The 25,726-nt window shown below is 34.0% G+C and overlaps 1 protein-coding gene across 2 annotated transcripts in view; it reads right to left on the reverse strand.

The window, feature by feature from the left end:
* Positions 1-25,726, reverse strand: part of AP3B1 (adaptor related protein complex 3 subunit beta 1) — a 267,388-nt gene that overhangs the window by 144,776 nt on the left and 96,886 nt on the right. For both annotated transcript variants that reach the window (XM_081231538.1, XM_081231537.1), the window contains exons 8-12: positions 9,538-9,693; positions 5,886-5,983; positions 4,308-4,362; positions 4,149-4,220; positions 2,091-2,153 (exon numbers count right to left, since the gene is read on the reverse strand). In XM_081231538.1, the coding sequence (XP_081087664.1) occupies positions 2,091-2,153; positions 4,149-4,220; positions 4,308-4,362; positions 5,886-5,983; positions 9,538-9,693 (444 nt within the window). The remainder of the gene's footprint in view (positions 1-2,090; positions 2,154-4,148; positions 4,221-4,307; positions 4,363-5,885; positions 5,984-9,537; positions 9,694-25,726) is intronic.

Consider the following 25,726-nt stretch of genomic DNA (forward strand, 5'->3'; position numbering starts at 1 on the left):
TATACTTTAAAATGGTATCTGAATGTTAGTAAACTGCAATAGCTACAGTGAGTAGCATTTCAATAAAGACTTTATAAATACTTGATTTGCAACAAAATAAAAGACCACATTTTTGAAAGAGATTTTCTTGAAAAGAATGCTTTAAAAATACACTGTAAACCATATATTTATATGAACTTAAAAAGAATTAATCACTTATTTATTACAGACCTAAAGAATTTCACTTTGGTTATAACTTTCCTTATTTAAAAACTAAGCTTTTATTGTATACAGAAACAAATTTATTTTTAATAAATATGCATATTTATATAAATTATATATAAATGGAATTTAAAATCCCATTTTCAATTGAAATTTTAAAAAATGATTCCCAACCTCAAACGACAAGTACCTAATGTAGAATTAACACCATGTTCATCTAACATGCAAAACAGGATATACATTTAAATAGTGCCTAAATGGCAAATGGAGGAGAAAATCCAAGAATATCTAAAAGACACACGAATTTAGTGAAAATGGTATCAAAACATGATTAAATGTTGAGGAAATAAATTAAACAAATTAAACTCTCTTAGTTCCATGTAGGAAAGATCAACTGTATTTAAAACCATTTCCCAGTTGATTACCTAATCTCCTCAGTTACACAAAACTGAGTCTTTAGAAGAGTTCTCTATTTTCTCAAAAAGTTATGAATAAACTGTACACATCTATGAACATAACCCATAAACACAGAAAAAAGGTAAAATATACAGAGTGATAAAAAAGGATACATGAAGAAATATATTAAAAAGTCTGACTAAACAGTGGACCTTATTAAATATCCTGATATTAAATGAAATGACTAGATCACCAATATCCTGAAACAGGTAAATAATGCCATAAAATCACCTGAGATTCCTTCCCTACAACCCCAGTAACCCTGACATAAGCAGAAAATAGACAGCAAAAGGACACCCAAATAGATTATACAGATTACACATGATAAGAAGAAAAGCAAAAACTGCAAACACAAAGACAAAAACTTTAAAACAAAGTCAAATTTAAGCAATGTTCTATACCACAGATTACCAGATAAGAACTTGAGATACTATATTTTCTGGTATGTAAATATAAGATGAGCAGATATCCTAATTTTACAAGGACTTTTTCTAGAAAAATATATAGCATGAAAGTATAGTAATTCAGTTACAAAATTATAAAGCATGAATATGTTATAATATTCTACTACTCCTGTTAAAAGTGTAAGATCACACAGTTAAAAAGAAATACAATGTCTATATGGCTAAAAAGAAATTTAATGCAGGCATATAGAATGACTATGGCAACAAAATACGTTAAATCTATAAAAGCTGGGAGTTGACAAAAATTCTGTGATTAGTGTGTAGCATGTGGTATACTTTTGCTAAGAAAACTGCTGATGAGATGTAAAACCCGTAATACTGATATGAGGTTTTCTATTACTGTTCTCCACCACTAAGTCTTCAGAGCTAACCCTTTCATCATAAAGGGAATAAGATCCATGAGGTAACTTTTTAGTATTTTGGGGCGATGTGTAGCTGGGAAGCAGCTTATCCATCAGCACACATGATTTAAAAAATACAGCAAAACAAAACATTAACAACAATTTAAAAAATCATGATGAGGCCAATTTTAAACCAAGTTTTTGGAGCTATACATGAAGCTAAGAGGACAATGTCTAAAAGAGTAGTAGGCCAATCAAATAGGGACAACCATGTAAGAAGTGAAGCCATTTTCATGAGTACAGAGTATAGCATGGACTATTGATGATGACAGCAAAAAAAGATAGAATCCTTACAGTGACTTATTTTCAAACAAGGAGTTATAAACCAGTCTCTCAAATTCTATGATATGAAAACATGAAAGGGACTACCATTCCACTTCCCTTAAATTTTAGATTTGTAGTTAATGTTTATTCTTGAAAAGTTATAAATTTATTAGTTGTCAATCTTGCCCCAAATCACTGTTTTATTTATACAATTACACATATCTAAATTGAGAAAGATATATATCTTACTTTAAACTGAACAGATGCTTTAGAAGTTATTGTATAATTATCACTGTACACAAACCTGAAATTCTCGAAGAAGAGTTGATATGTTGGCTTCATTTGCCAAGTTTGTCAAAATTTCAAGCTATGATAGAAAAAAGAGAAAGTAAACAGTTTAAAACACAAATAAAAAGGATGAATTTAATAAAGGTTATGCATTTAATAGAAAGGTAATTTCTGTTCTTAAAAAAAGTTAACACTATTACAAATGTGAGGCATTATACCCTTCAGGTGAACTTTGTCTCCCTACACCTACAAACAGAGAATAATTATATAGTGCCTAAAAGTAATTACAAAAAAGAAAATCATATGTCTTCCTTAGTTGTTTGTCCCAACTTTATAATTTATATCTAATTAACCTGAACAACTTAAGGTAGTTTTATTTCTTTTTCTTTTAATAATAAAGTTAGAAAATGACTTGCCCTCCATGTAATACCTTTATATTCCAGATACCAATTAATTCCCTTATTTAGTTTTTCTTCATCCTACCGTCTCAAATATTTAGACAGTTTAATTCTCTCTTCCAGATTTATAGTTACAAGAAATATGCAATTAAAAGCTCATCTCCAATAGGCTTGCTGAAAAAATTTCAGTTTCTACTCATAAAAAAATATTCAATTAATCTGAAGGAAAGCTTCAAAAAGGAAAAAAGGAACAGAAACAGATGGGACAAACAAAAAAACAAAACACAAGATGTAGACATAAACATGTTCATATCAATAATTATATTAAAAGTAAATGGTCTAACGCTCCAACTAAAAGGCACAGATTGTAGCAGTTCTTTATATATTCTGGATAGTAGTCAATTTTCAGATATATGTACTAGAAATATTTTCTCCTACATTATGAATTGACTTTTCATTTTATTTTGATGAGAACATTTTAATTTTTTGTACAATTTTAAAAAACAATCTCTAATGTACAGAAAAGGTAAAAAGCAGTTTTTATCTGAACCATTTGAGTCCAGAGTCATCAAAATGATACTACATCATCTCCAAACACATCTGTACATATTTTCTACAAACAAGGACAAAAAACTAGGAAATTAACACTGATACACCACATCTATGCAATAATAACTTACATTTAAATTTCACTAATTATCTCAACAATGTATAAAAAAAGAATCCAGATCCATATCATACATTGTATTTAGTTGTCTCTTTAGTCTCCTTCAGTCTGAAAGTTTCTCAACCTTTCTTTTGACCTTCACAAAGTGGACACTTTGGATGATTATGAACCAATTATTTTGTAAATTTATCCTTCAGTTTGGGTGTGTCTTAGTTTTTCGTTTTTTGTTTTTTTTGTGATTAAACTCAGTTTCCATGTGAAGAACCAATCATTCCAATATTTACTGAATAGTCTACTAATGAATAGTCCTCACTGGTTTACAATGTCTCCTCTCTTATATGGTACATTTTGATATGTATAGATCTGTTTCCAGGCTTCGTGTTCTATTCCACTTATTTTTCCATCTAAATATCACACTGTTTTAATCATTATAACTTTATACCCATAACTATATTCTATACTGTAGTTATCATTCCCTGAATACAACACTCTTTCATAATCCCTTGTGTTAGCATAAAATGTGCCTTTCTCCTATACCCAGTGCTACAACCTCCCAATCAACTTACCTACCAACAACAAAAAAATTGACGAAATCATGTTATTCTTTTTAGATCCACTCAAACATCAACTTTTCCACCAGTCTTTTCTAAATATCCCAGAGAATTGGCCCCATCTTTCTCTTTTTCCACAACACTCAATTCAAACCTCTTTATCACTTAAAACACACAGTGCTGAAATGATCTATTTCCATGTCTGTCTCCTTCACATACTTCACATACTGTGAGTTATTCAAGGTATAGGTAGCATGTCTTAACTTTGTATTATTAGAATGTAGCACAGTAATTAGTATATAATAATGTAGTTTAAAAAGCATAAAGAAAATCCCTCAGTGTATCTATTTAAAAAAAAAACAAACCAGTCTCCATTTTGCAGATGCTAAACCAAAAGTTACAGCAATAGCGTCAAAGTAAACATGCATTAGAGTATCTGAAAAATAAGAGCATCATACCTTCAGTATCTTGATCATAGTTGGATCAGTTGACCTAACATAAAAACTCTTCAGATAAGGTTCAAACATACCCTAGATTACAAAAATAAATATATAAATATATTTATGGTACTAGTGTATTCATTTCTGTATTGAATTTTGTGTTCACAATGTACATACCTTTCTTTGAATTGACATAGTTGCTATATTCTGTAGGACAATATACTGCACCTCCCTAGAAATTAAAGGAGAAATTTCACTGGGTATATTCTCCAATGAAATATCTTTAAGTAAACAGTACATTAAAGAAAAAGAATCAGCAGTAAGACTCATATTGAATGGAACTCTTAAATATAATATTGAAAAGCTTTTAGTAAATCTTATTTATGCCTTCTTTTAAAAATACATTTTCCCTATAAACTATTAAATTAGATTTGATTCATCATGAGGAAGAGTTAAAACAAATTTTATAATACTGTATTCCTAAGATGTAGAGTCAATACTGTAGCTGCTCTGAACACGTGCAAAGAAAGTATTCTTAGGGCTAATGGAACAAACATGACCACAGTGTTAATACAAACTCTTGATTGGAAGGCTCACCATGTGACTCAATTCTGCCCAGAGTGAAAGATAGATTTTTTAAAAAGCCATGTTATTTTACATCCAATTATCTAAGAAATGAACATGGAACTGAGTCTGGTATAATGCTTCATGTGAAAGATGCATTCCAGATCCTTCTTTGAACCAGCTATGGAAAACAAAAATTATTGAGCTGTTAAAAGGGAAAGAACGACTACGTATAAAGACAAAGGAAATAGTATCTTACTAAAGAATGGCAAAAGCCAAACTAGGGCTAAAGTTGTGGCACTAAGTTTGAGTATGGATGAAAATAAATACTTATCGTTCTCCTCCCAACTCCAATAGTGTAAGTACTCAATGGAAAAAAATTTTTTAATTTAAAACAACTAATTACTGCAAAATATCCAGGGTAAGCTAAATAGCTTGAAACAATAGTATTCTTAAATATAGAAAACAAAACAAATGGCAAAATCTTTTTAAACACTGAAAGTATATGCCACAGGAACTCAAAGTTTTCTGAATTGTTGACCTGAACTGCAGAATTATAGAGAGGTAAAATTAAAGAGAAAAGTATTCTGCTATCTATCTATCTACCTACCTACCTACCTACTACCTACCTACCTATCTCCAGGAAATGAAAAGAGTATGCATTTCTTTAAAATAAGTAGCTATTAAGAACATAGCTCTTTTCTTAAATAGAACAAACTATAGTAATTAAATATTGTAACTTTACAGGGAGCAGTAATTCTGTCATAAGCTACATAATTCAGCATATGTACTGCTTTATACAAAGTCATGTTTAATTACACTAAGTCAATCTGATAAATACATTTAATATAGGTTTTCAGTGATTCCAGACTTAATAGAACTCCCAAACATTATTTTTGTCACACCTAGAAATACCAAACACTAATACTAGGCTACTGGTAACAGCATATACTATATGCCAAAAAAATATTTTCAACTTCTTTGGGCTTGAGGTTAAAAAACCTTCAATATTTAGCATTAACTTTGAGATCAGTTATCTAAAGGCTTTTATAATAATCCCCTTAAGTATTAAATCTCATTGATAAAATACAGTCAGAGCTGCATGTTAAGTGCCTAAGAGACACATTTTATTTGTTCAAACATTACTTTTAAAGTAATACAAAAGAAAACACATAAAAAATCATGCCTTACCTATTGCTACGAAGTAAACGCACTAGTGATTTAGAAATAATGCCAGCTTCCGATTTTGGTGCTATGTGCCAATACAGCTGAGCAACTGCCATAACCACCTAAAAAGTAAAGCAGAGAACAATAAGAACTATAACAGTTTCATACTACAGTTTCGAAGTATATTCTTACATATTATTTCCTTTAACTCCTACAAAATTGCTGTGAAATAAGGTGAATATGTTGTTACCCTATGTAGCAGGTTGAATAGTGTTCCCCTAAGAGTGTCTACCCTCAGAATGTGACTTTATTTGGAAATAAAGTCTTTGCAGATGTTATTAAGGCAATGACCAAGGTGAGATCATACTTGATTGGGGGGCCCTAAATCCAATGTGAGTGTCCTTATCAGAGACAGAAAAGGACACACAGAGAAGAGGCAGTATGAAGATGGAGGCAGAGACTGCACTGAGGCATGTAAGTCAAGTAATGCCAAAGACTGCTGGCAACCACAAGAAGCTAATTTCTCCCTAGAGCCTCCAGGAGGAACCAATCCTGTCGAAAACTTGATTTTTAGACTTCTGGCCTCCTGAAATGTGAGAGAATACATTTCTATTGTTTTAATCCACTCAGTTTTTGGTAATTTGTTATGGCAACCCTAGGAAGCCAATAAATCCTCAGAAAAGAAAATGAATGTTAAACGAACTACCCAAAGTCTGACAGCCAATACACAGCAAGGCTCAACACACACTCCAAATGCCATACTCTTCCTAGTGCTGTTGCTGCTCCGAGACAGGGAATGAAACCAGACACTTAAAGATAACAGCAGTAAGTAGGTTAAAATTTTAAAAACCAAAGAAGGTCAGTGTATTTAAGTTTTAATTAAGGGGACTCTACTAAAACAATTCCTCTAAAACAGCATCATTTGAAATGATCTTGCTTTTCAAAATGCAGAACCTTAAAAATAGTCTTTGGTTCAAAGCTATTATAGGGGTAATCAGAATTTTTCTGTCATAAAATATAAGAGTATTATGTTTCCCCTACATGCCTCTACACTTAGATCCAGAGATCAAAAGTCCAGACTTCCCACTTGCTGAAAGTATCCAGTTCAGCGTGTGGCAACTGCAGATAGAGAGCTACAGAAATTAATCATCTTACCACCTTTGGTTAGGAAGATATATTAATACTACTTTACTTCTGCTTGAACTATAAAGTTCTAATAAATACATGGCAGGAGTTTTACATATGCCTAAAGAGTATACAGTACCTGAGGGTGTTTGAAACAAAAAGAGTTTCTTCCAAAACTAAGAAACATTTTAAAAAAATAGTTACAGGATCCTGAAGTTACTGCTGTATGGCATTTTTGTGTACATTTTTTTAGATGACTGATTTATAGCTTTCAGACATTACTTAGGGATTTGAGGAGTTTAAGGATATCTTATTTCTTCACTTGTGATCTACAAATACACTTTAATTATACAACAAACTCTTCTGAATTTAAAATCTTATTAAGAAAAACTCAATTAATGATTGACTACAGATAGGTGACAGTCATTTTTTAAAAATATTAAAGCATACAGATGGCTAATAAGTATTAGCATATGATAGAAGAGAAAGCTAAAGCTTAATAAACTGTACTTTCTATATGTGTCAATGTTTTTAAGATTCTAGATTCCACTTAGTATGTCATCTGTTCTGATACATTAATTAGGGCACTCCCAAACCCAAAAGGGATAAAGGATCTTCTTTTCCCCAATATTTACAAATCTAACAGTTTTTAAATCTCTTCAATACCCAAAATTTGACATTTATAGTCTAATTTGTAAAAGCCATGAGGGAAGCTCCCATAACTCCAAACTCCAAAACAACTAAAAATATACCTCATAGGCCTTCAGCAGTTACATTATGTATGTTCATAAGAAAGTACATCCTATAAGAACTTTTCTATTTCTAACCATTCCTCCTGTATCACCTTACCTAGACTGTCCAAATATCCTCCCAACAGTGCTTCCAGTATCTCTTATCGCCAATTCAATCTACACAGCACTGACAGACTAAGTTTCCTGAACAAATTCTCAAAGTCTCTCTTGCAAGTTGAGAATAAGGCTAAACAAAAGAACCTCTATTCACAGTTCTTCAAAAGTCAACCTTTATATATATTTAGCATCATCAAATAAGCAGGATACTAAAAGGTATTGGAACAAAAAATAAACTACCTCTATTTGGTACACAATCAAGCGGGGAACTAAAACATACTGGTACAAAAAGTACAAACTACCTCTATTTGTTTCACTATTCAAGAACATGTTTGATCAGTGAGTATTTGAATTATAAAACCAATTTCCAAGACAAAGTTAAATTAATAGTGAGTCAATTATAAAGTAGTTTTAGGTGGCAAGTTACAGTACTTAAGTACCATCAGGTCAAGCGAGAGTATACTAAAATATAAGCATATTTTACAACATTAATAAAATAACATGTGTGTTATTACTGTGCATAGTACTTAATCATGATTTAGAAACTAAATACTAGGTATTAGAAAAAAACTTCCTAAGATAGATATACAAAGCTCTAGGGACCAAATTCTCAAGCATCAGAAAACAAAGGAAACTCTCATTTTCAAAGTTTTTACTACTTGAACAGAACGATTCATTAAGAATTTTTTTTAATTGAAAGAAGTTTAAGAAAATATTGAACTTGAATTCATCAAGCCTTACACAAAATTTCCAGTTAACAGGAAACACAGGATATAGAAAAGGAAGCAAGCAGACAAATCCAGAGAAACATTCTGCAAGACTTGAGAGGTTTAAAAGATGTAACAACCAGACCCAATGCAGCACAACTGGTTTAGATGAATGAGTTATAAAAGAATTTAAGACAAATTGGTATTAAATGAGATGAAATTTTACTGAAATAGAAATAGAGAACTGACTAAAAAAAAAAAACAGGTTAAAAAATACTACGTGTACTATGATTTTTATCTTGGTTTTAAAAAATATATATGTATAGACATACACACATGTGAAATAGGTACATTTATGCAGAAAAAAATCTGGAAAAAACTGCATTAAGATATTATAAACAGTGATTTCTGAGTGATGGGAATGTAATGGTTTAATTTTATTTAATTTTGCTAGTCTGTATTTTCTAATTTTCTACTGTGCACATGTATTCTTCTAAAATATAAAGGGTTATTTAAAATAAAAAGATGTAAACATCAACAACAACAAACTTAGGACCCAAGTAAGGATGATTTTTAATTATTTCTCCCAGCTAAAATTTTTATATGAGGCATTATGCTAGGTGCTTTTACTATATGTTAGTCTCTTCAAAACTCTTATCAGGTAAATACAAATATTATGGACTGATACCAGATTAAGTACTCACAACAACAATCCAGTAGTAGAGAAATATACACAGTCCTCCAATCAACTGGTAAACATCTTGAACTTATATCTTAGGAATCCAATTAACAAAACCACAAAAAGGAAATGAAGTCCAGTAGGCATACAGCTACCAAGTAATCCTATTAAAATCTGCTTTTTAGTACATAAACAAATAAACCAACAAATGCTCCACTAGCACACTCAAAAATAAAGACTTATTTACTGAACTTACATACTTTTAACCACTGCTTTAAAAAATCTGTGAATTATTTCTTATAATGGTTTTTACATACCGCTGCATTCCTGCTCTGAAGCAAAGGCTTTGTATTCCGAATTAAAAGTCTATGGTCTGGATCCATAGTATATGGCTTCTTCCCTTTGTCAGTTTTTTCCTTCTGTTCCTCATCAGAATCATAGAAATCCTTTTCATTGTCCTCTAGACCATCACCCTAAAGGAAAGAAATCCAATCCCAAGATTAGTTCAGACCTGGGACAGCCCCAATATTACACAAAGAAAACTTTTTAAAAAACATTTACAATAATGATAATATTTTACTATAGAATACTACTGTTGAGGCAATTTGAAATTATGATGTTACCTATATGGAAGAAAGGCCTTGCTTTTTCTCATATTTTATGACACAGTAACTGTCTTTTAGTGCAATAGATAATACTTTTATATTATATAGTAAACCTCTGAAAATATTAAGTTACCATAGAAATACCCACAGCTGCCCAAAGGGAAAACCTAACCATTAAATTCTAACAAAGCCGAGGATATGAGACTACCCAAAACTTGAAAACTGTTTCCATAAATTATCAGTCACTCTGTAACTGAATCAAAGGGTCAGAAGAAAGAAGAAAATTGTTTAAACTGCAACACACATAAAAGAAATCATTAATAAAGTTTGACAGGTTAAAAATTGGTAATTAAGTAGATCCCTGTGTTGTCAAGACTCAGTTTGAGATTTATGTGTATCCCTGAGAGTTGATTCTATGTTTTTGTTTTGTACTTTTCATTTGAATTCTTTATTATCTGTCACTAAAATCAGCCTATAGGTATTTAGTCCTAAAAATAAACAAACAAATGAAAAAAGCACACAAAGACAATAATATTTAAGTGGATCCAATGCAACTACCATTTAGAGGTAATTTCTGTTACCAAGTACTTGAAACATACTTTCCACTTCTGGGAAGATGGAATAGATATACTTTTTCCTATTCCTCTTGCTAAGTATAACTAGAAACCCAAGACATTATATATAAAACAAATATAAAAAAGAAAAGACAGAGAAGAAGAAAGACTGGATAGGGATCCCAGGATCCAAAGAATGACACAACAGTGAGTTCCTTGGATTTTCATTTTTACCTCATATATCAAAGACTGGGTGGAAGAGAAGTGGGTAACACAGAAAACCAACAAGTATAGATGAAACAAACCCTCCAAAAGCCTGTTCTCTGTAGCCAAAGGACGAAGAAAGGGAAACGGAAAGTCTAGCAAGACAGAAAACTTTTCAAGAAAATAACTGCTCTAGTGCAGCCAACACTAGAGAAAAAAACCATGACCTTACCCCTAACCCCACCAGCAAAAGCTGACATGGAGGGCCTAGATTTCCACCCCTCCCCCCAGGATGTAATAACAGCCCCAACTTTCCTACTGGGGTGGTATCAGAAAAGGCCAAGATGGAACTGAGACTTTAATCCCCACCAGTTAATGAGGCACCTCCATGGTGGGGAGACCAAGTAGGGAGCTTGAACATCCAAGCCTACCTATCAGTCGAGGTAACTTTATCCCTCCCCACTGGGCTAGTACAAGAGGATGCTTAGTGGACACTTTCCTCAGGACTTGAAACATCACCAGCCAGTGGTAACAAGGACACACCACTCTGTGGTGTCAGTGGAAGCACATGTGGAACAGTAGTGAGGCACTTCTATACCTCCCAACCAGAAAGCTATCAGGGGAATAATAGTGGGGAGCCAGATCCCACATTTACCCACAGTAATAATGAGCACAATCTACCTGAGATATCAATGGAGGCTGAGTGGGGAACCAGGACTTCTACCATGACCTGGCAGTAATGAGGTGGCATGCACCCCACCCTTCTCTGCCGGAATGGTGTCAAACAAACCAAGCTAAAACTGAAGACTTGAATAAGATCCATAATCTCATAATATCCAAAACATCCAGGTTTGGGGAAAAAAAAAATCACTCACCATTCCAAGAGCCAGGTAGATCCCAAACTGGATGAAAAAAGATAAACAGTAGATGCCAACACTAAGATGATAGGGATATTAGAGTTATCTAATAAAGATTTTAAAGCAACCATCATAAAAATGTTTCAGTGAGCATCTAGGAACATCCTTGAAACAAATGAAAAACAGAAGGTCTTAGAAAAGAATTATAAAACCTAAACAAAGAAATAGAAGATATAAAGAAAGACCAACAAGAAAGGTTACAACTGAAAAATACAGGAACCAAAATTAAACAATAAATGGGATCAAAAGCAGTACTGAGAGGACCAGGAAACCATCAGTGAATCAGAGCACAGAACAACAGAAATTACCCAATCTGAACAAAAGAGAAAAATGGAGAATGGAATGGAAGACCCATCTGTCTCCTCTCCAAACCCAAAAAAACAGAAATCTTTTTCCATGGAAGAGCTGGTTAGTAGTGATCTTGAAGAGACAGCTGGCAGTGGAAGTCTTACCAAGAGGAAGAAATCTTTCCCCAGAGAGGGAACCAGTTAGTGACCCTGAAGAGTCAGGAAACAAGACGGTCCCCAAGAAATAGAGGAAATTCTCTTCCAAGGAGGAGCCACTCAGCAGTGGACCTGAAGAGGCTGCTGCCAGCAGGAGCAGCAGCTCCAAGAAAAAGAAAAAGCTCCGAAAGCTATCCCAAGAAAATTAGAATGGACATTTCCCTAGTAGGGCATAACTTGCAGAGATATTTCCCAACCCATCCCCTATAGCCCAATAAAAATTAAAAAAAAAATACACGGAGGACAAAGATAAGGGGGAAAAAAAAAGAACTTCAGGGACCTGTGGAACTATAACAAACCAGCTAAAATATCCTATCATCTGAACCCTGGAAAGATTCAGATGATGAGTGGGGCTTAAAGAGTACTCCAAGAAATAATGACTGAAAAATTCCTAAATTTGGCAAAAGACCTAAAACTACAGATGGAATAAACTGAGTAAATCCTAAACAGCATAAACCCAAAGAAATACAAAACAAGACATATAAGTCAAACTTCTGAAAACTAAAGATGAAGAAAAAGATCTGGAAAGCAGCATTACAGAAAGGACACTTGAGAGGATGAGGTAATGGATCAGGGAATGTCAGTGACAAGGATGAAAATGCAGGAGAGATTTAAGAACTACTTAGAAGCTGAAATCAACAGGATGCAGTGACCGAACGTGAAGAACAACATCGGGGCACTTAACAAGGATGCCCCCATTCCCAGCTTGGATGACAAAGCAGATGATGATACTACCAGTCAAGATAATCTTGTCTGGGAGTACCTCTCTTTTCCAAGGCTGCCTGCTAAACAAACATCCTTAAAAGATAGTCCAGAACAAAACCTATCAAAGCCATTACACAGAAGAGCAGAAAAAAGTGAGAAAAACGCATGAAAGATTATCTCCCAAGTGGTTTTTTTTTTTTTTTTTTGCGGTATGTGGACCTCTCATTGTTGTGGCCTCTTCCGTTGCGAAGCAAAGGCTCCGGACGCGCAGGCTCAGCAGCCATGGCTCACGGGCCCAGCCGCTCCGCGGCATGTGGGATCTTCCCAGACCGGGGCACGAACCCGTGTCCCCTGCATCGGCAAGCGGACTCTCAACCACTGCGCCACCAGGGAAGCCCCCCAAGTGGTTATTTTGTTCATGACTGATCTGCCCCTATTCTTCAAAGTGAACCTTCTTTTTATAATTAACAATTTCTCCCAGCAAAAAAATTTATAATTTGTGATCTCTAATCATTTTTCCTTCAACATGGCATAGCATTTTTTAAAAAAAAACATTTATATAGCTAGGTAAAGAGTTCTTAGGGTTGACAACAAAAGCACAGCCATAAAAGAGAACACTGATAAATTGGATTTCATCAAAATTAAAAACTCCTGTTCCATTAAAAAAAAAACCTCTTAAGAGGAAGAAAAAAACAAATTACACATTGCCAGAAAATATATGCAACTACATATGAAACAAGGGGCTAGTATCTAGAATATAAAGACCACTCCCAAAACCCAACATTAAAAAAAAAAATTCAGTTTAAAAAAGGGCAAAAGATATTCTTATGGACTGAACTGTGTATCCCCTAGAATTCACATGTTGAAGCCTCAATGCGACCATATGCTAAAGTTGGGACCTTCAAGGTTAAATTAGATTATATCAGTGGTACCCTAATCGAATACAACTGGCATCCTTATAAGAAGAGAGAAAGGCATATGGGAACACAGCAAGAAGGCAGCCATCTGCAAGCCAAGGAGGGGAGCCTTGGGAGAAACCAAACCTGCTAACACCTTGACCTTGGACTTCTAGCCTCCTGGAGGAATTGTGAGAGACTATGAGAAATAAATTTCTGTTTATTTAACCAGTCTGTGGTATTTTGTTATGGCAGCTCTAGCAAACTAATACAGACATCAATAAACAATTACTAAAGGAGATATACAAATGGCAAACAAAGCACATGAAAAGATAATCAACATCATTAGCTAATAGGGAAATGCAAATTAAAACCACAGCAAGGTAGTTTTGTTATGGTATACATATCAGAATGGCTCTCATCTAAAATTAAACTTAAAAATAGTGACACCACCAAATGATAGTAAGGAAGTCCAGGGAAAGGATCACTCATATGCTGGTGGTGAATGTAAAAGGTTACAGTCATTCCGGCAGCTTGTCAGTCTCTTACAGAACTAAACCTATATTCACCATACAACCCCAAAACTGCACTGTTGGGCATTTATCATGGGGAAATGGAAATTCTCACAAAGATCTCTACACAAAATATTCATAGCAGTGTTATTCCTATTAGCCAAAATGGAAACAACACAGATGTCCTCCAATGGATGAATGGTTAAACAATTGGTTAAGCAAATGGTTAAACATCTATGCCATGGAATACCACTCAGAAATAAAAAGAAACAAATGACTGATACACACAATGCTGATTAATCTCCAGAGAAGTACACTGAACTTGAGTGAGCAAAATTAATCCTAAAAGGTTACATACTCTATGATTCCATTTATATAGCATTCTTGAAATGACAAAATTATAGAGATGGAGAAGAAATTAGTGGTTGCCAGGGATTAAGGGGGAGCAGGGTTAAGCACAGGGAAGAAAATGGGTTTAACTATAAAATGGTAACATGAAGGATACTTGTGATAGAAATGTTCTGAATCATGATTGTATCTATGTCAATATCAAGGTTGTAATACCTTACTATAGTTTTGCAAGATGTCGCCACTGGAGGAAAATGAATAAAGGTTACACCACATCTCTCTATATTATTTCTTACAACTGCATATGAATCTACAGTTACCTTAAAAGAGAACATTTAATTAAATAAAATTAAGGAGAAAAAAATCAGTAAATCACTTGAAAGCAATTTGCATATATTTAATGTTAGATAACAATAAAATAAATTATTTAAATTGTTATAGGTTAATATCACTTAATGAATTATGTTTTCCTTGTTAAGTGCTTACAGTTAGGACACAATCTTTGCTTAAATATCACTGAAAACACTTTTCATCAAAAAATATGACCTTTAGTTTTCTTAGATGTAAGCATAATATTATCTGAGTGTTTTTTAAATCCACAACAAAATCTTAAGAAATTCTCCAAACAAAAGAAACTCACCAAATTTATGCTTTGAAAACAAAAGGCACTTTAAAAGTAAACTATAAATTATAACATTTATCATGGTCTCTGAATACACAATTCAAAACAAATTACTTGTCTCTTAGTGCTTAAAAAAAAAAAAGGACTATAACTGAGACATACTTTTCTATCAAGGCCAGACTTGAGGGTCTTTCTCCTTTATGGAGTTTCAGACTAAACTGATTCTATTAAGTGCATTAATAAACCAATAAAATGATACACAAATAATCTCATTCTTCAAGCATAAGCACTCACCAACAATCTTTACTGAATGTTAATCAAACAAATGTTCAAAATATACCTAAAACTGATATATGATGAAACGGCTGTATTAACAGAGTGCTTTCCAGTTCTCCTTCTCTACTAACTAACACTTTATTAAAGTTCAATTACATTATTTTAATAAATATTTGTATTATTTATTTTACTGTACAAGTATTTAGGATTATGGTAGTAATTATAGTAAAAAGATTATAAAGGAGTATTTTTCTTTTCATTAGTATCTTTCCCACATCCAAAGATTTTACAAAGCTATTAAGTAACACTTCTACAGATTAATGCTTCATGATATGTTTTATTAAAGATCTGTAAATTAATTCTTTCTTAACATTTAACATTAAATAAATTAGTATAATTTACTAAAGTGAAAGGGATTCTTTGAAACAGTACAAAGTTTTAACAGCAGGATTATTGGATAACAAACACGAAGAACATGTTGCTTAATACCTAAAATAGTTATTGATATCAATTATTATTTCAAAGTATATTCCCCTCAAAAGAAACTTTCTCTTACACTTTTTATGAAATTTCAATTTGGTTCTATTGCTATGAGAACATCATGGCATGGCTTTTTAGATCTGGCTGCTAATTACTAATTGTATATATACATCAAGAACATAATTCCTTTAGTTTGAACTAAAAGGAAAAAAATTTAAGGACTGATGTTTTCATGAGGTTAATGAAACAAAAGAGATAAGGCTTCCACACAGGATGGGAGCCAATCTCCAATAACTTTATATCTGAATCTGTGTCACTGCTAGCTGTTGTCTCAGGTTTTCAACCCACAGGAACAGACATTGGCCAGAACAGAATGGAAGCCGGATGAAAACAGCCAGAATGGGTAATACTAGGTTCATGCCAGTTCAGTATCAGGGTTGCCTCTATGACCATGTTAAATTACTTGACTTCCCCTTGTCTTAATTTACCCATTTGTAAAATGGAATAAAAAAAAGCAGTATCTATATCATGAAAGTGTTCATAAAGATTGATTAGTTTAGTGAAGGTTATATAAGCCCTTAGTGCCTAGTGCATATTAAACACTCAAATAGTAGCTATTACCATTGCTTTTATTATTAATTTTTTTTCTAGAAACTATTACCTCACCGTAAATCAAATATCCTTATATGCCAAATATGAAGAAAAATTTCCCCCTAAAATTATCCCTCAGAAAAGAAACTGCATCATATTTGAGAATTTACAAAAATATCATGAGGTTTTTGTACAACTGCTTCATTTTGAACCAAAATGTACTGTTTGGGGAACTCATTACACTGAAACAACTTTAATCAATGCCAGTTACAGATGCTTAAAAGAAGTCACAAACTCCAATGACACAATGTCATTAAAAATAAGACTTGAAAGATTACTTTTTAAAAACAAGTAATACAGGATTACAGAGTTCTGCTTCTAGAAATAAGCAAATTGGAATAACCCTTATAGCGAGCTAGGGAAGAAAAATGAAACACACCTGCCTGAAGGCACTGAAAAGTTAAAAGAACAGTGATGAATTATGCAGGCAAGATCCAGAAGAAGTAGTAAACCAAGAAATCTGACTGACATTAGGAATTGTTTTTCCCCCCAAAGCATTACATTGCTATTACATAACAAAAAGCCAAGAGGCCTAAAGAGCTTTTAGCAGATTCACAAAAATTACAGAAGCAAAAGTTGGAGGTCAGAATCCACCAAGACCAAGAATCCTAACTCTCCCTAGTCTTTGGTTTAAAATCTTGAGAGTCTATATCCTAGAGAGTAAAGATGATAAAATTAAAGCCCACCTTTCAATCATGTCAAATCTATAACTGAGGTGATTAAAGGAACTCAGGTTGCTGATACCCTTACCTAGTAATATTCCACAAGCAAACCAAACCCATCATCCAAAGCTTCAAACTAGTTCAACAATTTTTCAGAAAGTAAGGAAAGAGGGAGGAAAATAGGGAAGAAAAGGCAGAGTCATTAAGGGTCAGGATATTGTTTCCATTTGGGAGGGAAAGAAGGATATTAAGTGGAAGGTGTCAAAGGAGGGGCTTCTGAAATATAATTACTGTTTCTTAACCTGAGTACTCGTTACATTGGGCTCTTCAGTTTACAAAAATTCATGAGACCATTTGCTTCTGACACATATATATTATCTAGTTCTACTTCAATAAAAATCTTAAAATTATGCATGTAAGAAAAAAAGACAGGGACTTCCCTGGTGGCGCAGTGGTTAAGAATCTGCCGGCCAATGCAGGGGACATGGGTTCGAGTCCTGGCCCGGGAAGATCCCACATGCTGCGGACTTACTAAGCCCATGCGCCATAACTACTGAGCCTGCGTTCTAGAGCCCGTGAGCCACAACTACTGAGCCCATGTGCTGCAACTACTGAAGCCCGCGTGCCTAGAGCCCATGTTCCACAACAAGGGAAGCCACCTCAATGAGAAGCCCACACACCGAAACGAAGAGGAGCCCCCGCTCGCCGCAACTAGAGAAAGCCTGCGCAGAGCAACAAAGACCCAGCAGAGCCTCCTCCACCCCCGAATAAATAAATAAATAAAATAAACAATAAGGTAAACAAGATATAATCAGAAGGATGTTTAGTCTGCTTAAGGATAAATACAGATAAAATAGGTTTCAAAGATGCTGAAATCTATAGAAAAAAATTTCCATTTGCTCAACTTAGTGTACTAATTGTACATCATATACCTAAAAAAGGAAGATGAACCAATTTTAATACAGCACCATGTGTATTTGAAATCAATATTTTAGAAATACTTTTTTTTTTAGATGTTGGGGGTAGGAGCTTATTAATTAATTAATTTATTTTTGCTGTGTTGGGTCTTCGTTTCTGTGCGAGGGCTTTCTCTAGTTGTGGCAAGTGGGGGCCACTCTTCATCGCGGTGCACGGGCCTCTCACTATCACGGCCTCTCTTGTTGCGGAGCACAGGCTCCAGACGCGCAGGCTCAGTAGTTGTGGCTCACGGGCCTAGTTGCTCCGCAGCATGTGGTATCTTCCCAGACCAGGGCTCGAACCTGTGTCCCCTGCATTGGCAGGCAGATTCTCAACCACTGTGCCACCAGGGAAGCCCTAGAAATACTTTTTTTTTTTAATGGAACTGCTTAATTTTTTAACGTATTCTGTACCTTCTAATATATTTCTTATCTAGAAATTGATACAATGCAGTTTCAGTTTACACAATACATCTATGAATTTGGAACTAAGTAGAAAGGTCTCCCCTACATAGCTGAAACAGCAGTTATGAAGACTTTAGGTATTATTCTAAGTATAAAGTTCTTATGCAGAGTATATTATGCTTTTAATTTTAACCATCTATCCCTTGATACTCAGATAATATAAGGTGTAATGTAGAAAAAAAAATATTAAGTTATGTCTTTCATTCTCTGTCAAGGGGCTGGGAAACAGAAAATTGTTTTAGAAGTGTTTGCACCAAAAAGGTTTAAAAAATCAATTATTATATGTATTGTTTGTATTGAGCCTAGAGAAATGAGGCATTATCAAACTGGGGGTTTTTAATGGGTATTAATTAAAATATTTTCTATTGTGGCTTATGTTGGCAATTTTTCTAAGCCTCATGGTCATTTAAGTAATGTCACCTTTACTCCAATAAATTACTGATATGATTATTACAAAGAGAACCATTTAACAGCAATCTGACTGATGTAAAAAACATTAATGAACCTGTAAAACCTGCTCATTTGCACCTTGGAAAATGGCTGGTTCTAAAACTAAGGCAGTTAAAATAAATCTAGATCATCAGGTACTTAAAAAACAAACAAATGAAAACAACTCCCTAAGACCAAAGCTGAAAAATTTTAGCAGTAGAATAATGACAGTATTAGTTCATAACCCAAAGGATAAAATAAATATCTAGGAGTCCATACTTATGTAAATAAATGACTAAAAAATAAATAAATGGGAGAGAAAAGTCAAGTCTTCCTTACAGAAGAATTCTGAATAATAATTATACTAATATCATGTGAATGAGTATTGGAGGCTTAAAATGTAATTTCCATGTCAGCATCCTATCCATATTCCACGGTGATGAGCATCTCAAACAACCTATACAGAAGTAAAGTTGGTTCCCTATGGAAAAGTATTAAATGACTCAAAAAGGAACCCTGGTAATAATAAGGACCCAAATACATAAAATCTTTGTGATGAAACTCATGAGTATAAAAATGTTATATTTATAAATGAAGATTTTTCTGTTATTTAAAATATCAGTATGTGTAGAAAATGAAATTATATACTAGAATAAACAACTTTCTCCATCTTTCTAAAAGAGTATACATTCAAGCTGAACCAAAAAAAAAAAAAAAAGCTTTAAATCCTCTTATTTGGAAAATGGAGACAGCTTTGCAGTTTCTTTAAAGTGAAGACAGTGTTTTAGAAATATATCCTGAATAGATATGGATGGAATTATACAATATCTTGAATTTCATATGAAATTTGGGATTGAAGTGGGAAGGGGGTTGAGTTAAAGTTGCGAGCAGGCATGAGCTGATGAATGTTGTATCTAGGTGATATGTACATGAGGATTCATTGGACTCTTAGCCCTATCTTTGTGTATGCTTAAATTTTTCAATAGTTTAACATTTATACAGTGAGTTTGACTTCAAGATCTACTATAAAGCTACAGTAATCAAAATTAAGACAGTGTGGTACTGGTGAAAGAACAATGAGATTAATGGTACAGAACAGGGAACCCCAAAATAGACCCACATGAATATACAGTTAACTGATTTATGACAAAGGAGCAAAGTTAATACAATGGAGAAGAGATAGTCTTTTTTACAAATGGTGCTGAACGTCAACATGCAAAACAAATGAATCTAGACAGACCTACACCATTCACAAAAATTCACTCAAAAAGGATTAGAGACAAATAAGGAACACAAAACTATAAAATACTAGCATATAAGACAGGAGAAAATCTAGATGACCTTGGATATGGGATGACTTTTAGATACAACACCAAAGGCATGACCCATGAAAGAAATAACTGATAGGCTGAACTTCATTAAAATTAAAAATGTCTGCTCTGCAAAAGATGTCAAGACAAAGACAAGACAAGCCACAGACTTGGAGAAATATTTGGAAAAGATACATCTGACAAAGGGCTGTTATCCAAAATATACAAAGAGCTCTTAAAGCTCAACAATGAGAAAGCAAACAACTCGATTAAAAAATGGGCCAAGGACTTGAACAGACAACTCACCAAAGAAGATATACAGATGGCAAATAAGCTTATGAAAAGATGTTCAACATCATACATAATTAGGGAAGTGCAAATTAAAACAAGATACGGGGACTTCCCTGGTGGTCCGGTGGTAAAGAATCCGCCTTCTAATGCAGGGGACGTGGGGTCAATCTCTGGTCAGGGAACTAAGATCCCACATGCTGCAGGGAAACTAAGCCCACGCGCCACAACTACTGAACTCGCGCGCCACAACTACTGAACTCGCACACTACAACGGAAGAGACCGCATGCTGCAAGTAAGACTTGACCCAGCCAAAAAATAATAAATATTAAAAAAAAAAAAAGATACAACTACACACCTATTAGAATAGCCAAACTCCAGGACACCGACAACACTAAATGTTGGCAAGAATGTGGAGCAAAAGGAACACTCATTCATTGCCAGTGGGGACAGAAAACAGTACAGCCACTATGAAAGACAATTGGGCAGCTTCTTGCAAAATTAAATATGCTCTTATCAAATAGTCTAGCAATCAGAGTCCTTGGTTTATACCAAAATGAGTCCACACAAAAACCTGCACAAGGTTTATAGCAGCTTTATTCATATTTGCCAATTTATATAGAGGCAAACAAGATATCCTTCAGCAGGTGAATGGATGAATAAACTATGGTACATCTAGACAATGGAAAGTTATTTGGCTCTAAAAAGAAATGAACTATAGAGACATGAAAAGACACAGAGCATCCTTAAATGCATATTACTAAGGCAAAGAACTGAAAAAGGAAAACTATGGAGATAGTAAAAAGACTAGTGATTGCCAGGATTTGTAGGGGAAAGAGGAATGAATAGGCAGGACATGGAGGATTTTTAGGGCAGTGAAACTATTTTGTAAGATATCACAATGGTGGAGGCATGTCATTATACGTTTGTCAAAACCAACAGAATGAACCCCACCAAGAGCAAACCTCAGTGTAAACTATGGACTTCAGGTGATAATGATGTATTAACATATGTTCATTGACTGTAATAAATGTAATACTGTGGTGAAGGATGTTGATAGTCAGGAGATGGGTGGGGGCAGAGAGTATATGGGAACCTCCTGCATTTTCCACCCTATTTTGTTATGAGCCTAAAACTTCTCTAAAAAAAAAAAATTAAAACAAATTTTTAAAAGAAACAGTGAGTTTAATATACCTGAGCTATTTCATATGAAAATAGGTCTCCCTCCACTCATGTGTACTGACCACCCCAAACGTTAAAATAAAAACATTAGAATAAAATTAGCTTTTCACCTTGCTCTAAAACATTCACTTTCAGTAAGAGAAATGTTGTTACATTAAATATAAGCTCTATGAAGTCCAAAAAAATTACCTTTTATTTCATAAAGCATATTTTGGAAAGGCATAGTTTATAAACTTCATTCTTCATCCTGCCATCTCTTTTATTTTATTACCGTGCTGTTTGTTGAAGTCGAGAAAAAGACACTGAATGTACCCACTTGTCTTATGAATTCCAAGACAGCCTGGAGGGCATTAGTACCAACTTAAGTTTTGTACCAGGATAATACCATGTCTGTTATCTTCTGTGGACACAGACTACTTAAAAGCTACACAGGGGAACACATCATGACATTGTCATGCCATAAGATACTCATATTAGCAAGCTTGGGCTACTATAACAAAATACCATAGACTGGGTGGCTTAAACAACAATTTTACACAGTTTTGAAGGCTGGGAAGTCCGAGATCAAGGCGTTGGCAGACTCGGTTCCTGGTGAGAACCCACTTCCTAGCTTGCAGCTGGCTGCCTTCTTGCTTTGTCTTCACGTGGGCAGAGAAAGAGAAAGGAAGCAAGCTCTCTGGTGTGTCGTCTTATAAGGGCACTATTTCCATGATGACAACCCCACACTCACCAATTCGCTGAAACCTAATTACTTCCCGAAGTCCCAACCTCCAAATACTATCACATTGGGAGTTAGGACTTCAACATGTGGATTTCGGAGGACAGAAACATTCAGTCCATAGATACCATAGCAGTGTATTGGTGGTCCATCTCTCTGACATTGGGTTAGATTTCCCTGAAAAGACCAGAGTGGGTAGGTGATTGGCAATATCATAAATAATTAAATTATTCAGTATGGATAGCACATGTTTACTTTTTTTTAAAAAGTCATGTTTAATAAATTTTCTAATTTAATACTTTTCTCAAAAAAAAGTCTCTTTCCCCCCTGATTAGGCCTATGTAAAACAACACATTGTATGCATACTGGTTTGAGACATTTTTTCCTTCCATGAGGTAACTGCTATGCTCTTCACTTTACATGTTTTATACTACACCACACAGGTGGAAGTATGGGTTTGAGGATCATTGAACACTGAATCTCCCTCAATACATCACAATTATGGAAACACCTGTGTCCAGTAGCTTTGAGTTGAACCACTCTGAAAATTCAGAGTGCTCAATTGCCCACAACACTTCTCATTTCTTATGACTACATGTTCAGCACCAGTATACAGGAAATAAGCTTTCCAAATGCAGTGGTTCCCAAATTTTGTTACTGAGAAATCTGAAGAATCTACGTAAGGAATTTTTTCATGTTTCTCTGAAGTAAAATATACTCATGACACAAGTTGATCTTAGGTCTAAGAGTTCTAAGACATGAGAAAGAAGAGTCCCAGTCATTTGAAAACCAATCTCAATCTAATTACAGGGATAAATAAGAACTGTTTTTTGTTAAGCAGAATGCATTTTAGAGTGGTTCTCACTCAGTCATAAACTACAAAATAAAATTAAGCCCAACCTAGGTAGAACTAATCATAATTCCTCACGTATTCACTCCCTCCTTACCTAAACCCCTGAAATAAAGAGAATGTATTAAAGAAGGTAAGTGTCTATTGATCTGAAATTGATAAACTTAATTATCCTTTAGGACATTAAAAAAAAAAGGTTAGAGGATTAGAGCAGAGGTTTTAAAATACTGGTGGACATCCATGGGGGAGGGGATAAAGCAGTAGTTTGTTTTAATCTTAGGGTGAACTCTAATAGTTAAATAGAAAAAACAAAAGCAAAAATCTGTACTCTAGATAAAGCGGGGGTAGGAAACTAGGGCTCCAAGAAACAACAGTTAACATTTTTTAAAAAGCATATAATTTAGGTTATGAAAAACTTTTCATATAAAACATAAAATTTTGTAAAGGGACTGTTTCTTCTTCATTAATCCCAAAATATTTATATATCTAAATTAAGTAATGCCCTTTGAGTCACTAGAAAAACATATATAAACAAGTTGTTTTAAAAATAATATGAGGGTAACTACTAGAAGCTAAAGCTAAAAGAGTTAGAACTAGTTGCATCTGGAGAGTAGGAACTGGTGGTGTGAAAAGGAAGGACATATATTTACTATACATCCCAGTAATTCCACTCCTAGAGAAATGAAAACATTTTATGTCCAAACAAAGACTTGTGGCACTGGAGGCCAAGGTCACAGCTCCATGGATGTACAGAAAAGTTCAGAGTTTAAGCATAAGCAAGTACAATCTTTGCCGAGAAGACACAGCGACAGATAGATAGACAGATAGATGTATATATATGTAACATCTTTTGTGTGTGTGTTACAGAATTTTTATGTTAAAGAAATTAAGAGAAAAAAGTTTAATTTTTAATATTTACCTACATATATATCATTTCTATCATTCTTTATTCCTTTCTATAGTTATAAATTACCACCTATTATCATTTCTCTTCAACCTAAACACCTTCTTGCAGTATCTCTTGTAATACAGTTCTACATATCAATTTTTCAATTTAGTTAATCTGAAAATGTCTTCATTCCATCTTTATTTTTGAAGAATGGTTTTGTTCAATATGGAATTCTTTGTTGACAGATTTCTCTCAACAATTTAAAGATGATATTCCATTGCTTCCTAGACTCCATTGTTTCTTATCAGCAGTTAGTCATAATCATTGTTTCTCTGTATATAATGCATTGTTTATCTCTGTCTGCTTTCAAGGTTTTCTCTTTCCCCTTTGATTTCAGAAGTATGACTATTATGTACATAGGTGTGACATTTTAATATTTTGCCTGGGAATTTGACGTGTTCCCTGGATCTGTACATTTGTTTTTTTCCCCCCTTAAACTTGAAATTTTTTTAGCTTTTATTTCTTCATCAGGTATTATTTCTACTCCATTCACCCTTTTCTCTCATTTTGGGACTTCAATTACAAGTATTTTGTTCTGTTTCATATTGTTCCACATGGCTCTGAGACTGTTCACTTTTCTTCACTTGTTTTTCTCTTTGTTCTTCAGAATGAATAATTTCTATTAATCTATCTTCAGGTTTCTTAACACTTTTACAGCCTCATCCTGGCTATTAAACCTATCTAGCTTATTTTTCATTGAATCATTGTATTTTTCAGCCCTAGAATTTCCATTTCGTTCTTTCTTATAGTGTCTTTCCTGTTAAGATTCATTTATTCAATCAATACAACTATGTTGCTTTTTAATATTTTTGCCATATATATATATAATATATATAATATATAAAATAGCTGCATTATTTGTCTAGTAATTGCCTCTTCTTGATTATCTTTCTATTGCCTACTTTTTCTCTTCAGCATTAGTTATTTTTTTGTTTCTCATGTCTGCTGATTTTTCCAAATTGTATTCTGAATACTATCAACCATACACTATAAATTCTTCCTTGTGTTGCATTCCTCTGAAGTGTATTAATATTTGTTATAGCAGGCATTTTACTGGTTTCAAACTCCAAACTCTGGGTATCCTAATATGACCAACAAGTGACATCTCCATTTAGTTTCCAGTTGCTGCTCTTTTTTTGCTAGACACACTGGAGTCTTCTCCACACATGTAGAGTTGGTCAGCCAATGACTTGAATGGTGTTTATATGCATTTCCAGGGCTGCACCCTCCTGTGGTTCCCACACCTTTCTGGAATTTCTCCCCAAAAGTTTTAGGTATTCTTCCAGCCTTGAAGTCTGTTCTCTAATACCTAGGTAAGTGAAGCTGTAACTTTTTCCATTTTTATATGGGATGGGGAATTCCCCCAGGCAAAAACCTAGAAACTCACATCTTGAAATTTCAGTCCTTCATGTGTAGAGTCCTC

The sequence above is a fragment of the Mesoplodon bidens genome (assembly GCF_964165515.1).
Source record: "Mesoplodon bidens genome assembly, chromosome: 4".
NCBI classification, from domain to species: Eukaryota; Metazoa; Chordata; class Mammalia; order Artiodactyla; family Ziphiidae; genus Mesoplodon; species Mesoplodon bidens.